Below are 15,165 nucleotides of genomic sequence, written 5' to 3'. Positions count from 1 at the left end.
ACCCATGAGAGACAGATGAGAACTAAACCATCACTGGATTAGACTACGCACTCATCTGGATTTCTTGGAAGATATACTTATTATAATAATTGATGGGAGATAAAGTTTAAAATCTTGACTCACCCGTCACCGGTCCAAAAGCTGTTGGTTTGCGTGTTTTCATTCTTGGAAAGTGATTTTATGAGATAAAATCTCGTCTCATTTAATAACATCATCTTATCTTTAAGAGTCAAAACAAGAAAGACAGTTAATTTGCTCTAATCAACTTATGTTTTTCATTTTTATCATGTAAAAAAAAAAGAAAGTAAATTTCATTTTGATTTGCAGTGTCAAAGCATAGTCCTTTAACAATAAAGTGCCAAGCTCGAGGGCGATCGGGCTGAGAGTGTCAAAAATTCGGGTTGTATTCTATCGCTATAGAAAGCAAGAAGTCAAAGCTAGAAGGGGAATTTGGAAAATGAAAGGCTTTACACCACAAATATATTTTGATGAAGTGTCACACAAACGTGGTTTCCATATGGCAGTTTCCTGTCAGCAAATTCGGGCTGAGCATTGTCCCCCTGCAGGCCATCCAAGAAAGCCCAACACGGTTCGGCTGAAAAGTGAGGAGTGAAAAATGCAACTATGCAAAAGAGTCGACTGTACATTCACCTGAAATTCACGCCAAATTCACCGCGGACTTTCCCACAAACTCCCACGTCACCATCTTTGTTATAACTCCAATTTTGTGCCTCTCACTCCTCAGCTTGTTAACTTCGTACGGCCTGCACTGAGATAGCAAGAAAGCAGAGATTAATGTATAAATAAAAAAAACGCTTCTGCTTCCATTTTGCACTTTCGTCATTTTCTATGCAATCCGAAGTTTTTTGTCTTTTCCAGAACACCTTTTTCTTCTGCTACTATTTAACGTAATCACCGCCAGTTTCAGCGGGAAATTCGCTTGTTTTCAATATAAAGTAAGCGATAATTCCCATTTCTTTCCTTCTTCCTCATTTTCTTTTCAACGCGGCTCCGCTGATCGATGGTTTGATTGGCTGCATTTCTGATGCTGTAAGGTAAATCACTTTTGTGTTTCTAGAAAAAGTTTTCTATCGGCTTAATTTTCTTTCGTTTCTCGTAGAGTTGTAGGGTTTTGGATGGATAAGAGTTATTGAGTGGAAATGAATCAAAGTTCTGAGTTTTCTCTGATTTTAGCTCTTGGTTTATTTGATTTAATTGGGTTTTTGATAGAATTAGTAAAATGCCGGAATTTTTGCTCCTTCATTTGTTTTGGGGTTTTGGGTTTAGGCCGGGGGGTGGGGGCAAGAAAAACCCTGCTTTGTTTGATACACTTCAGTAGTTGACTAGCTATATTCTTACTCCAGTTTCAGAGATTTTGGGCATTTGCTTGTTCTTTGAGGCTCAATTCAGTGGCCCATTGAATCAGCACTAAACTTCTGGGGGCTAGAGGATAATTTAGGATTTGACGAGGGAGGATATACTTCTTGCGTATTTGTAATCAGAATTTTGATGGCTCAGTTGAATTGTAAGCAACCCATGAATCAGAACTATGGCGCGGGGAGTTCGCACTCCAGGTCTACATCTCAACCTGCATTTTTTGCTAATCATAGCTTGCCCCCATTGAGCCCGTTGCCTCATAGCGAATCCTCATTGGCCTCCAACTCAAGTATCAAGGACGTGTCAATGGATGAAGTGGATGTTAGTTCTCGAGTTCCGCCAGTGGTTGGTGGTCCCTCCGTTACATTTGAGAATAATTTTCGAGGCAATTTTGAGGGTCTTCCGCCTCGAAAAGGCCATAGGCGATCCAGTAGCGATGTTCCCTTGGGGTTCAATGTTATGATTCAGACTTCACCTCAATTGGTACCAATAAGCGGTCAGGGAATATCGGGCAAAACAGCCTTCGGAAGTGATAAAGTTGGAATGGATAAGGCCATTCATTTGCAAAAGCAAGAAATGGATGCAATTAGTGAAGGTAACAGCAATTTCAACAGCATGGGTCAGAGAAGATTGGAGGGAGAGATTGTGAATGACTTGTTTCAATCTTATTTGAAATTGGACAATGCAGATAGTCTAAATCCTTCTAGAACTGATGAGAAAGATAAAAGAAGCATGGTTAGTGGCATGAAGAAATGTGGTGGTGAGAATAGTAATACTGAAGCCCAAAGCATCTCAAAGGCAAATAGTACTAAATTCGATGGGACAGGTTCAGCAGAAGGAAACAAAAGGAGTGCTACTGGGGATATTGCTCCTGCTGCTCGCCACTTTAGAAGCCTTTCAGTTGATAGTGCCTTTGGAAGTTTGCATTTCAATGAAGTGTCACCAAAGTTACCTATCGCTGCTGGGATTCATGTCAGTCAACTCTCACCAAGCAATTTGGCCAGTGAAAACTCAGCTCAGTTTAGCTTGGACTTTGGAAATGGTGAATTTAGTGAAGCTGAGGTAAAAAAGATTATGACAGATGAGAGACTTGCTGAAATTGCCTTATCAGATCCAAAACGTGCCAAGAGGTATGTGTACTGGATATGAATTTGAACTGATGAATTTTTTTGAAGTTACATTTGTAGATTGGATGTCTCATTTACACGGTTGAAATTGTTTATCCAGGGTACTAGCTAATCGTCAGTCAGCTGCTCGTTCTAAGGAGCGCAAGTTGCGATACATCTCAGAATTGGAACACAAGGTGCTGACACTGCAAACCGAGGCCACTACACTATCTGCACAACTTACTGTTCTTCAGGTTTGCACATGAGTTTATGGAAATCCAGTACTAAAATCCCAGTCAGCCCTATGGAAATCAATGCCTTGGCCACAAATGCTTAGGACTAGTTTTTTTCTTAAGGAGGTAGCCTTGATCCTATGGTAATTGTCTATGTTTTTTTTTCCTTACAGAAAGATTTTTCTGAGCTTACAAATCAAAACAATGAGCTGAAATTTCGTCTTCAAGCCATGGAGCAACAGGCACGACTTAGAGATGGTATTTGCACTTCCTCCCTTGATTCTTTGCTGATAGTTTGTCTACATTGTTGATCTACTGGAATCTCTGTATAACCTTTGAATTATGTGTGTTTGCTACAGAACCCTTTTCGTAAATTTCTTTTGGCGAAGAAGAGGGGGGGGGGGGGGGTGGGTGGAGGAGTGATTTGAAATTCGTTTGGATTTATGAATGCAACAATATTATTATGCACAGTCCACTGAGTCCTGATTATTAAAGATGATTTGGTTCTGTTTCTCCATTTGCTGACTTACATTGCACCTCCCTAGTTTGTTGAAAGTCTGTGTCATGATAGTTTTGGAGCTCAGATAAATCTTCCAAATTATTAGTATCTGCAAACCTGTTATCGTAAAAACAAGTGCAATTCTTTGATAGAAAATTGGCAATACGGTCAATATCAAAAGATTTAGGGCCTAAAACTCTTTATTTTACCAATTCTTGTGTCAGGTGTGGACTGTGACGTAGTGCTTATTTATTTATTTGCGTGTTGGGGCATTTTGCTGGGTGGGGTAAAGGGAGGAGGAGGCTCAGCCAGGGGGGGGGGGGGGAAGTTATTGTGACTGAACTTTGTATGAGTTTAATTATGGATGTGTGAGACCTAAAAGTAGCAGTTTGACCATTCAAGATAGAATCATGATAAGTTACATGATTGGATTATTTAAGGGCTACTCCTCTCAAACACCTCCTTCCAGCTTGTGGCTTATTGAAGACTAGAATGCGAGACCTCTTTATAAATGCTTGGTTGATGCTCCTCTTTAGCCTGCTTATATGGCAATTTGTTATGAAGAGTGACTTGGTATGTAATGCGTGCTTTTGCCCTGTTGTTGTGCAGATATGATGAGTTTGCCTGTCTTGTATTATGCAGTTACAAACAACTATTAATAGGCACAAGATATTATTGTACAGATAAATTTTTCCCCCCTTCATTTTAGTCTTGGGTAGAACAATTATTCATGTTGGTATATTTATGGCAGCTCTTCACGAGGCATTGACCGCAGAAGTGCAGCGTCTAAAGCTTGCAGCTGCTGAGCTTGGTGAAGATGATGGGTCATCGACTTCCATGATTCAGCAGCTACCCATGAAGCATCATGTACTCCAGCTGCAGCACCATCAATCCAGTCAAATCCAACAATTATCTGTTGCAACATCCAAAACTGCAACAACAACTTCGGCAACACCTACTTCAGCTTAGTCAGCTGAACGAAAATTCAGCATTCTTGGGCATTTCCTAACGAATCGGAAAACTTTGCCATATAGATAGAGCTCGTAGACTCAGGACGATCTTCCTGTGTTAGAAAAACTGAAACGTTCCGTACAATTTGTGGCTCCTTAACTGCTTGTTGCATACTTTATTTTGGGTTATTTATCCAATGAACCAGTGGCTTTCTTCATTGGATTGCTTTATAAATATTTAGGAATACTTAGACCTGCCGCTCTGTACTGCGGACAGTGGTGCAGCCAATAGGAAACTCTTCCATCTTGTGGTTGTGGCTCCCCAGAACTTCTTTGTTTGTAAAATAGGTGGTGGATAGGTATACAAAATAGATTTTGAACATTCCAACGTTGTCTTTGTTGATGTACATTTTATATCGTGTTTTAATTGGTGAAGAAACTCATATTCAGGAAAGTTATGTGGAGTTGCCTTTCATCAAATTTTCTGTTAGCAAAGTTAACGTGGGGGGAATTCTGAACTTCAAAAAAGATGGGAAAATTGTTCAAAACGTCCCTCACATTTTACAAAATAACTTTTTTCGTCCCTTACTTTTAAAATGTAATTTTATGTCCTTTACAAATTCACATTGGTCAAATTTGGTCCCTGTTTAGATTTTCAACTAGTTTTTTGTCGGAATTCACCACGTGCCTTGCACGTGATCATATTTTAAGGGCAAAATTGTTAAATCTAATTTTATATAATTCGATTCATAATCCCTCACATTTCATAAAATAAAATTTTTCGTTCCTTACATTTCACAAAATGAATTTTTTCATCCTTTATTGATCATGTGTGTGAATAATTTTTTTAAAATTCATGTATATATTTATTTGATTTTACCTGAACAGTACGAATAGCATATGAAATCAAATAGAGATATATTACATATTATTCGTACTGTTCAAGTGAAATCAAATAGATATATATATGGGTTTAAAAAAATTGTTAGTTTTTCACTTATATTCATTTTCTTTTACTCGAATATTGAAAATAAAGAAGACATTTAATCCTAAATATTATCGACTGTTTATATCGAATTAAATTTGGATAGAAAAAGTAAACAAAAGAAAAGTATGACAAAAAGAAATAAATGACTGGCACTTTCAAATTTTAAGACAATCACAAGGTAAGTAATTCAACTGTTAGTCTTAAAAGTGTCGAATAGAAATTTCATATTTAAACTGAATTTTGTTAGCACAATTATAAAATTCGAGTTAGAACCCATTAATTAGATGACCTTATTATACAATTCAATAAATAAATTATTATCAAAAGAAAAATATCACAAATATTGAATAGGTTCAAATGGTGAAATCATATAAATATATACATGGATTTCAAACAAAATCATTAGTTTTAAACCCCTATATATATATCTATTGAATAGTTTGTATATAACTACAATTAGTATGTTTAGATGAAATTTAATAGAGATAAATTCCATGTTATTTATACTGTTCAGATAAAATCAAATAGATATATACGTAGATTTATAGAAAAAAACTATTCATACACATGATCAATGAGGGATGAAAAAATTCATTTTGAAAAATGTGAGAGATAGAAACATTCATTTTTTGAAATGTGAGGAACGAAACAATTCATTTTGTAAAATGTTAGGGACGAAAAAATTTATTTTTGTGAAGTGTGAGGGATTATGAATCAAATTATGTAAAAATTTGATTTGACAATTTTACCCTTAAAAATTGATCACATGCAAGTCACGTGGTGGATTCCGATCAAAAACTAGTCGGAAACCTAGGTAGGGACCAAATTTGGTCAATGTGAATTTGTAAGGGACGTAAAATTACACTTTTAAAATTGGGGGACGAAAAAAGTCATCCTGTAAAATGTGAGGGACGTTTTGAACGATTTTCCCAAAAAAGATGGAGAAGAATGCTTGAAAGTTGACATCTTGACACAGAAGGTGAGGTCTATAAACGACTCCGTTTGGATTGGCCATTTTTTCAAAAATAAAATTTTCAAATATAATACTACAGTAATACACAATAATTCAAAAAACATCTCATTTATACAATATATCAAATATTTCAAAAAATTATTATAGTAAAAATTTTTCATATATACTACTACAGTAAAATTTTTCAAAAACACCTTAAAAAACAGTTAATTCAAACGAAGCCTAGAAGAACATAAAGTAGATATTGCTACATCTCATCAAGTTATCTTCTATTAATAAACTCTAAACACATCCTTCTTCTATTCAAAATTGAAAATATGTTCCCTATTTTCTATTCAAAATAATGCAAGCAAAAAACCAAAATCAATATTTTGTTTGGATAGTGGATTATTTGCACAAATTTATTTACTTGTATTATTGACATATTTTTCAATCGCCTTATTATCTTACATGCATCACACAATAAAAAAGTGTTATAGTATTTTTTTCAAAAAATTATCCCAAAAATAAACAACCATCCAAACACACTCAATATTAATATTTTGCAAATATAAAGTTAAATAGAAAAAACTTATAATATGAGATAGAATAATAATAATAGTTATATATGTATTCATAAGGTAAGTTATGTATAATTTACGTGTTTTCTTATAGGACATCGTTAGAAAAACTCTTTAACATGTTATTAAAATAGTAAAAAAATGAGAAAAAAAGGGGGAGAATATAGCCAAAAGAATTGAATGGGAATCAAGTCACTTCATCCTGAAAGTGAAATGTCCAACAGTTCAACCGTACAAGGCATACGGCGGGCTCACAAGGCTTGTTCGAAGATTTGGCCAACAAGTTAAAAAGCAGCCCTCCTCCCCCTCCCTCGAGTCCAATTGCCCCTTCCGCCCATATATTGCCCCAATGACGAAATTTGCGGGAAGCTTTATGAGGCCGAAACCCTGCAACAAAAACAAACAGGAAATTGATCCGACGGTGACCAGATAAAAGTCATACCAAGCCCATAAAAAGTAGTACCGCACTACCATTTATGCCCGGACTGGATTTCGACGCCGAGTAAACAAATGGTACAATTATACTGCTATAAAAGGAAAGAAGAACGACAGATTTTTGAAAAATATTTGTACGCTTAAAGTAAGGAAACAGGTGAAGTCACTCACTTGAGCAACAATTCAAGTATATATCCCATCCCATCTACTCTTTTTTTTTTTTTTTTTATCCACCAAATTGTAAAGCTGTATTCTTTAATTAGATTCATTCATTTATTACTCATAAAAGTCGCATTCTCGGAAAACCCACAATCCCTGTCTTCGCAGATATATCTCTTTCACTTTTTTCTTTAATCCAAAAGGAAACAAAAAATAATAATAATAACAACTCCAACAAACACAAAAAAAGTGCTTACTCTTGTTGGCATTGTTCGTAGGGTTTCGAATGAGGTTTTCTCTCTGATCTAGGGCTTACTTAAACCCTAACCGCCGATTCCCGTAAACTAGCCGTTGCTCCGTCGATTGCAAGCTCTTTTTGAACCTTCATTCGGCGGCAATCGGGTAATTGCGGTTGGATCTCGGAGTTTCTTTGTTTGCTTTATATATATAAAAAAAAAGTGAAAGGTCTTTTCATACCTAATAGGGTTTTGGTCGTTTAGTTTGCCGGAGATAGATGGCAGCTGTGGAGCCGGAGAAGAAGGTGGAGGAGGAAGAGCAGGCTGTGAAGGGTGGAGAGCTCTTGTTCTGTGGGGCCACTGCTTGGGACGCAGTTGGTCGGCGCAAAGGTTTGGAAGGGAACTTAATTTCTCCGACTCGGCTCCGCCCTCTTATTGGCATTAATATTTCTTTCGTTGCCTCTGGCTGCAGTAAGCTTCTTAGCTTTTTTGTTTTTCTTTTCCTCAGTCGCTGATTTAGCTTCAGTCTTTTCCTTTTATTTTGTGCTAAATATTTTACCTTTGCGTTTATTTACTGCATGTAGCTCTAGTCCTGCCATTTTTTGGTATGCTAGTTTCAGTTTTACCTGAATGAAGTGAAAAGAGCTTTGAAATTTATACATCTTCGACGCTAGTGGCTGTAGACTTGTTTGGCTTGTCATTTTTAGGTCAAAAGAAAAATGCAGCTAATATGGCAACAATTCAAGCATGCCTCTTGCTCTAAATGTGTACCAGGATCTTTCATAATACTGATATTTTGTTCCCGGGTGTAATGTGTGCCTTTAGCTTCTTGTCACTGTGTGGCTTTGGATGTTGATGGACGTTGCTACACCTGGGGCCGCAATGAGGTGATTTTTGAGTTTCAGTTCAAAGTTTTTCTCCCAGTAATATTTTTGTGTAGAAGTATCTGTAAAAAATATTATGTGGTTTCTATGTTGTTAAAAATGTGCAGAAGGGGCAGCTTGGTCATGGAGACAAAATTCAGCGTGATAGGCCCACTGTTGTTTCAGGACTCTCCAAGTTAGTGGCGTACTAGCTCATTATAATCCTTTCTTTGGTATTTTCCATCTGAATTCCGGTGGTATGAGCTCATGGTTCTTGTACTTTGCTTGAATTGCTTTGGGAATATCTTACTGCAGCCCTTTTTGATACATAATTTAGGGTTTTAGTTTGAACTCTGTTGACCCTCATTATCTATCCTTTTTTTAATTCTTTACCATCTCCCTCACTAATGGAGACTAATTAAATTGCTAAACTCTTTTTTACCAGGCATAAAGTCATTACAGCAGGGGCAGGAAGAAGCCACACTGTAGTGGTGACTGAAGATGGTGACTCTCTTGCTTTTGGTTGGAACAAGCATGGACAGCTGGGTACCGGTTCTGCTAAAAATGGTTTGTGTTCTTCTTTGCTGTGCCTTGTATCAATATTCTGACAGTTGATTAAATTGGTGCTTTTTGTGAACAGTATGCTTGATGCACTGAAATGGATTAATATCAAATTTAGTGATCTAGTCTCACTTATATGTGGTCTTTTATGTGAATGTTGCTCTGGACATGGTAATACAAAGTTGTATGTACCTTACTATAAGGGCTTTGTAACTTGCCTACCTTTGCCTTTGTTGCAGAAGTTGAATTATCACCTGTCCGATGTCATGTGTCTGATGTTAGTAACACTGCTTGTGGGGCTGACTTCACTGTGTGGTTGACTTCTGTTGAAGGAGCATCTATAGTGTATGGTTTGGGAATGTTTTCTCCTTCTGCATGTACTAATGTGGAGCTACTCTTTGATGATTTCATCCGTTGACAAGCTCTGTAATTTTTTCAGAACTGCTGGTCTGCCACAATATGGTCAACTTGGTCATGGAACAGATAATGAGGTATGTGTTAAGTTGCTCTTTAGACATATTTGGATTGTTTCCATACATATCAGAGAGAGAGATTTATACCAAGAGAGAAAAAGGTTCTGGCTGTCAAAGCTAGAATCTTCGAAAAGTTGATTTTGTATCACATACTTGATAGTGTCTAACCTAGAAATGATCGATGGGCTGTGTTCTTTATGCTTGAAACAAAGCCTGAGAACATTTACCAGGCTGAACTCCTTAAGAAACATTGTCCATTGTGTTAGTGTTGGCTTAAACCAAACTGTGAATGTTGTGGGTTTCATGCCACTCGATATTAAGATGCAATCTAATGACTACAAGCATTTACGGGTCTCATGAAAAAGGGTATGCTGCATCCAACTGTACATTGTCACGCCAGCAATTGATTTGTAGTTCATATAAGTGATGTTTGCATAAGTGGTGTTGCTATAATTATTGTAAAGGATTTTTTTAATCCCTTTTCTGCAGTACAATACAAAAGATAGCTCAGTGAGGCTTGCATATGAAGCTCAACCCCGCCCCAGAGCTGTAGCTTCTCTTGCTGGAGAAACCATAGTTAAAGTTGCATGCGGAACAAATCATACAGGTTTGTGAGATTATCTTCATACCGTCTATCTTATAAAAGTGTAATGAACCTTTATAGTTATTTCCAAAATGCTGTTAATATACATCTGACTTGAGTTTTTAACATTTAATTCAGTGGCAGTGGATAAGAATGGTTATGTTTACACGTAAGTTGAGTTGCATGTTTAGTGATCTGCTATTAAGTTTTGTTCATTCAATTGCTACCATGTGCTACGTACTGACTTTCATTTTTTTTATTTTCTGGCGTAGATGGGGATTTGGTGGTTATGGGAGGTTTGTATTCTAGATTTTAAGTCAACTCATTAAGTCAATATCAAGAAGGTGTGGGCCTTTCTGATTAGCTGTCTCTTTTCCCCATGGTCATCTTGAATTTTGCTGGTCTGCTAATTACAGACTTGGCCATAGAGAGCAGAAGGATGAATGGGTTCCCCGCCGTGTTGATGTCTTCACTAGGCATAATGTTCTGCCTCCAGATGCAGTCGTTTCTGCTGGTTCTGTCAACTCTGCATGTACTGCTGGTACAATAAGCCACTCCTTTATTGGCTATTTTCAGTGCTACATGATACTCTAAATTTTATTGTTGCCATTTTGTGAGCCTCAACCTCTTCTGCTGGTATGCTGGTATGGCATCATACAGAAGATAACTCTAACTGGGGCCAAGCTCCTAGAATGTATATCCTTAAAAGTGAAAAGGTCTCTGCTTAAGTCCTTTAAATAATAGATAAAATATTGAGGCACTGATTTCAATCAGAGGGTATAAGACCACTATAATACTGGAAAGTTTCTTCTTCTTCTTCAATATAAATCAGGTACTTATGGTAGTTGTTTTTGCAGGGGGAGGACAGCTTTACATGTGGGGCAAGATAAAGAACACGGGGGATGACTGGATGTATCCTAAGCCTCTAATGGATTTAAGGTTGTGTACATGTCTTGAATCTTTATCATTACCTCTTTCTCGGTGTAGTTTTCTTCATTTGGCTGGGCACACATACATATACAGCGATTTCAAGTCATAAGCAGCGTACATGAGTTACTCTTCATCAATTCTTGTCTCTCATTGATGTTAATGTGTTGCTTTCTATCAGGGGAAATCTCCCACTTTTACGAGCACTGCATCTTTCTCCCTTTGAAAGTTAAAATGAACATGAAAATGATGTAAGATGTTAATGGACAAAAAGAATTTAGCTGATTGGTTTATTGCATTCTCATATTAAATTTTGCCATTTATACACTTATATTGAATTTGTTCAATCTAGCTTTGATATGGTATAATTTTGCCCTTAATTATTCCACATGGAGACTAACAGGGTTGTTCTCATATAACCTATGTTCTGAAGTGGCTGGCATCTACGCTGTATGGATTCAGGTGGTATGCACCATTTTGTTGGTGCCGATCGCTCGTGTATAAGTTGGGGACATGCACAATCAGGGGAGCTGGGATATGGACCTGAGGGGCAGAAGTATGGTTGACGTCCTACTGATAATCATTTTTCGTTTTTACCAGTGTTCCTCTGTCAGTGTTACTTATGTTTTCTGTTTCTTTTTCATTGCAGATCTTCTGCAGTTCCCAAAAAGGTCGACATTCTGGAGGGCATGCATGTTATCAGGTTGGTAATTCACCACTAAATACATTTAAATAGGTCACAAATTAATGTAGCAAGAGCTTATTTGAGCTTTCTTTTGTTCGCCAATGTAGTGTTGCATCTGGATTTGCCCACTCAATGGTAGTAGTTGATAGGACTAATGTTGATGATCGACTTGAGCAGGTAAAAACTTTGCTCATCTCTCTCTTTTTTGTTTTTAATTAAATAACAAATTCCTATATGGAGGGGATGGTTATATAGGGAGACGAAGTGGTTGAAGTTTAATTGTAGGATCTATTGTGTGGATTTGCCCACTCAATGGTATTAGTTGATAGGACTAATGTTGATGATCGACTTGAGCGGGTAAAAACTTTGCTCCTCTCTCTCTTTTTTAATTAAGTAACAAATTCCTATATGGAGGGGATGGTTTCTTGGATTTATCAAGAATGGGGTTAATAGGGAGACGAAGTGGTTGAAGTTTAATTGTAGGATCTATTGTGAGGTAGTTACAACTGAAATGCCGGAAGATTTAACATAAGGATATCTACTGTTATTGGTATTTGGTCATAGAGTATCCTTATGTTAGGTGCTGAGTATCATGCAGTTACATCCTTTAATAGGAGTCTGATCTGACGTGATGCTTCTGATAATTATGATGCACGAGTTTTTCTTTTTGTGTGTGTTTTTTTTTGGGGTTTGGGCGGGTGTGGCAATGTGAGGAGACCATATTATAGTGTGTGTATGTATTTCTATCTTATTCTTCTTTTTTTTGTGTATATTTATTTTTAAGGATCAGCTTCTTTAAAAATTGCATCACTGTGTTTTACCCAGTTCCGCCAGAATATAATCTTTGTCCATTTACTTTTGGCAGCTGGACGTGTATGATGGCAAAGCCTCTTTTGAAGGTATTGACTAGCAAAATTATGAATAGGGTGTTGTTTCTGAATGTTGTGCATATGTTTAGGCATTAGTGCGTTGTATATTCAGCAACTAGTTGGGAGATCTTGAACGTGATCTCTTAGGATTTTCATATATGGTTGGACTAGCTGTTCTGTTATGTAGATGGGGTTCAAGACACATAAGCATATCTGATGGACTTAATTTCTTAGAAAATCTTAGTTTGCAGATCCGGCATTGCCAACACTCCTCTGATTTTGAATATTGTTCCTGCAGCAAATGAAGAACCACAGAATAATACACTGGCTCTGAAAAAAGCAAAAAAGGGTGCTGAAAATTCCAAGAAAAGGAAAAATTCAAAAGATCTACCAGAGTCTGAAGAAGATGGCGAATCTAGTGACGATGCTAGTGATGAGGATGAAGGAAAATTGAATGGGCAAGCTGAGAACAAAAGGAAGCAGAATGCCAGAGGTCGAGGCAAGAGCATTGGCAAATCATCGGGTGACAAGAAGGGCAGCGGGAGGGGCCGAGGGCGTCCCTCGTCTGCTAAGAAAAGTTCCGAGAGCACCCCAGCAAAGTCAGGGAAAAGGGGAAGACCCCAAAAATCATGATCTACAGTTTTCTGCCGATGGAGCAATTTTGTTTTCCACCTGGGGTGGTGTACTATGTCCTTGTTGGCTGCTGCATCTGCAGTCTTTCGTATCATCTTTTTTTTTATTATTTTAAATGTGCTTTTCCCCTTTGCATTTTATCAGGATATGATTGTTTCTTTGGAAATGGTCATCTTGAATTTGATGACAATAGCGTTTTAAGGATGTGCCTTGTACCTTACATTATTACTTTCCAGGGAAAAAGAAGAATTTTTCTTACTTCTTATATTCTTTGTTTCAAAGATTGGGTAGCGTAGTAGCGAGGCAAAGAACTTTAAGTGGTGCCTAGTATTGCATGTTGAATAGAAGTTTGAGGTTTCTGGTCTTCTTCCAGTGAGTTAGCAGGTGATGGTTTGTGAGTGGAACATGCTATGTGGAGGAAATGTGCCAGGTTGGTTGGGAAGACTGGTTCGCATAGTTGCTTGATAACATTTGAAGGGAAAGAAAGACTATCCTGCAATGCACGTTAAAACTGATCCCCACTTGAATTGGTTGGATGTTTCTTCAGGGTCCTACCTTCACTCATGTTTGCTGCCAAGTATGGAAAGCTGTAAGCAGGTTTCCGCTTGCTGAGCAGAGGTTGTCAGTTGTGGTCTCACTGCCAACAAAGAATGTTGGAATCGGGGGAAGCTTTTTTACATCACAATCTGATTAATCCTACTGGGCCTTCTCTTCGCAATCATAAAAGCGATTTAATCATAATAATTGAGAAGAAAGGCACACGAGGACATCTGGGCTGAAACGCTACGGGTAATGTGCAGCAGTTGTTTGTTTCATCAATGTATTTGAATCTTCAGGAGATGAACTGTCCATCGCTTTATACGATCTAATAACTAAGTTGATCTCTCAACTCGCTGAAGGGATTTTTATCAATTTCTTTTTTTCGGTCCAAGGATTTGTATTACCTTACCCCCCTTCTTGAAGTTGAACGATGCACCAACGAGATTGTAGCCAGATCCGTACGAATGTTCAAGTCCTCCAGTTGTCCACAACAGACATTGAGACTCTCAACTCAAAGTGGCTGGACTTTATTGATGAAGAGGATGCAGTAATAATTCGCACCAAGAAAAAAGGAGCCTTGAATCAGTCCGTGGTTTGTAATGATTGAAGGTTTCTCCATGTGACCAAGGCTCCACCACCACAATGACCACACCTCTACTTCTTTTGAAAAAAGAAAGCTACACGCTTGAGAATGACCCCTGCTCTTGTTGTACCTAATTCCTTGTTACTTGCTAATTGCCCACAAGCAGCGTGGTATTCTCCACCTTCAAGTAATGACCATTAAGGCATGCCTCTGCAGTTTTCGACCGTGACGTATTGCCTTAAAAGATGTTCCCCAACCTATAACAAGCATGGAAGAACCATTTTATGCCTTCAAAGGCTGGTTTCCTTGATTAAGTAACGAATTCCAAACCCCACAAAAAAAAAACTTTATAACTGATCGTAGAAACATAAATGTCGAATGGAGGAGAAGCAGGCGAAGAGCAAAAAAAGGCTTTAGTTAGACTGAGCGTATGTTTTCTTGAGCTAGTTTGGTGCTTTCATTGAAGGGAAACAAAATGAGGGAAATTATCACGGAGAGGGACCAGACAACTAAGTCGGCATATCCAGTTCACATAGGATGGCATTAAACAAATATTAAGTTGGAACAACAAACTTATTAAATTGAATTTGTTGCGTTGTTGGCTATCTATCACCCACATGATCTGCATTCATGCCTGTGCTTAGTACATTTAATGTGTAAGGTATCCTCTTGTTTGTCACCTTCATTCTGCAAATTGAAATTTGTACAATAGAGAGAGAGATGTGATGGTCATTAGATGCAGACATCTCGTCTCGCTGCTCTAATTGCTATGCCCAGTGTAGACCGAGGACCAAACCAACCACCTCCAGTTGATTATTCCACTTCTTTTATTCTTTTCCTTTGTCCCCCCCGCTTTATTTCCTTTTCTTAAGCTAGATTTTATTTTATTTTTTTCCCCCATATAAGACTATTCTAATCAAAGTTGGTCCTTC

General features: G+C 37.6%; 2 protein-coding genes across 4 annotated transcripts; both read left to right on the top strand.

Moving 5' to 3' along the window:
* Positions 1–767: 767 nt before the first annotated feature.
* On the top strand, positions 768–4,619 carry LOC113750911 (transcription factor RF2a-like). Its single transcript, XM_027294858.1, has 5 exons — positions 768–1,055; positions 1,365–2,507; positions 2,605–2,737; positions 2,890–2,974; positions 3,967–4,619. The coding sequence occupies exons 2-5, from the start codon at positions 1,510–1,512 to the stop codon at positions 4,182–4,184; spliced, it is 1,434 nt and encodes a 477-aa protein (XP_027150659.1). The 5' UTR covers positions 768–1,055; positions 1,365–1,509; the 3' UTR covers positions 4,185–4,619.
* A 2,643-nt stretch (positions 4,620–7,262) lies between these two features.
* On the top strand, positions 7,263–13,373 carry LOC113749455 (protein RCC2 homolog). Of its 3 annotated transcripts, none has more exons than XM_027293205.1 (18): positions 7,263–7,278; positions 7,559–7,682; positions 7,781–7,987; positions 8,342–8,403; positions 8,508–8,575; positions 8,825–8,946; positions 9,180–9,285; positions 9,380–9,431; positions 9,903–10,020; positions 10,135–10,165; positions 10,269–10,292; positions 10,413–10,537; positions 10,854–10,935; positions 11,357–11,479; positions 11,573–11,626; positions 11,716–11,785; positions 12,474–12,507; positions 12,776–13,373. In XM_027293205.1, exons 3-18 carry the CDS (start codon positions 7,795–7,797, stop codon positions 13,108–13,110), a joined length of 1,599 nt encoding a protein of 532 aa, XP_027149006.1. In that variant the 5' UTR covers positions 7,263–7,278; positions 7,559–7,682; positions 7,781–7,794; the 3' UTR covers positions 13,111–13,373. The 3 variants fall into 3 exon arrangements, with proteins under 3 accessions (XP_027149006.1, XP_027149004.1, XP_027149003.1); XM_027293203.1 differs by lacking the exon at positions 7,263–7,278 and adding an exon at positions 7,283–7,308; XM_027293202.1 differs by lacking the exon at positions 7,263–7,278 and having other exon boundaries at positions 7,433–7,682.
* Positions 13,374–15,165: the final 1,792 nt, after the last annotated feature.

The sequence above is a fragment of the Coffea eugenioides genome, chromosome 10 (genome assembly GCF_003713205.1).
Source record: "Coffea eugenioides isolate CCC68of chromosome 10, Ceug_1.0, whole genome shotgun sequence".
In the NCBI taxonomy this organism is placed as follows: Eukaryota; Viridiplantae; Streptophyta; class Magnoliopsida; order Gentianales; family Rubiaceae; genus Coffea; species Coffea eugenioides.
The sequence above is the reverse complement of the archived record's forward strand: the minus strand, read 5'-3'. Positions and strand labels throughout refer to the sequence as shown.

What these genes read in the sequence shown, in the direction of transcription:
- LOC113750911 (XM_027294858.1), top strand. Translation starts at nt 1,510, where the DNA reads ATGGCTCAGTTGAATTGTAAGCAACCCATGAATCAGAACTATGGCGCG. An exon ending in GATCCAAAACGTGCCAAGAG is followed by an intron (nt 2,508 to 2,604) that starts GTATGTGTACTG and finishes TTGTTTATCCAG; the next exon opens with GGTACTAGCTAATCGTCAGT. An exon ending in CACAACTTACTGTTCTTCAG is followed by an intron (nt 2,738 to 2,889) that starts GTTTGCACATGA and finishes TTTTCCTTACAG; the next exon opens with AAAGATTTTTCTGAGCTTAC.
- LOC113749455 (XM_027293205.1), top strand. Translation starts at nt 7,795, where the DNA reads ATGGCAGCTGTGGAGCCGGAGAAGAAGGTGGAGGAGGAAGAGCAGGCT. An exon ending in GTTGTTTCAGGACTCTCCAA is followed by an intron (nt 8,576 to 8,824) that starts GTTAGTGGCGTA and finishes CTTTTTTACCAG; the next exon opens with GCATAAAGTCATTACAGCAG. An exon ending in ATGCGGAACAAATCATACAG is followed by an intron (nt 10,021 to 10,134) that starts GTTTGTGAGATT and finishes CATTTAATTCAG; the next exon opens with TGGCAGTGGATAAGAATGGT.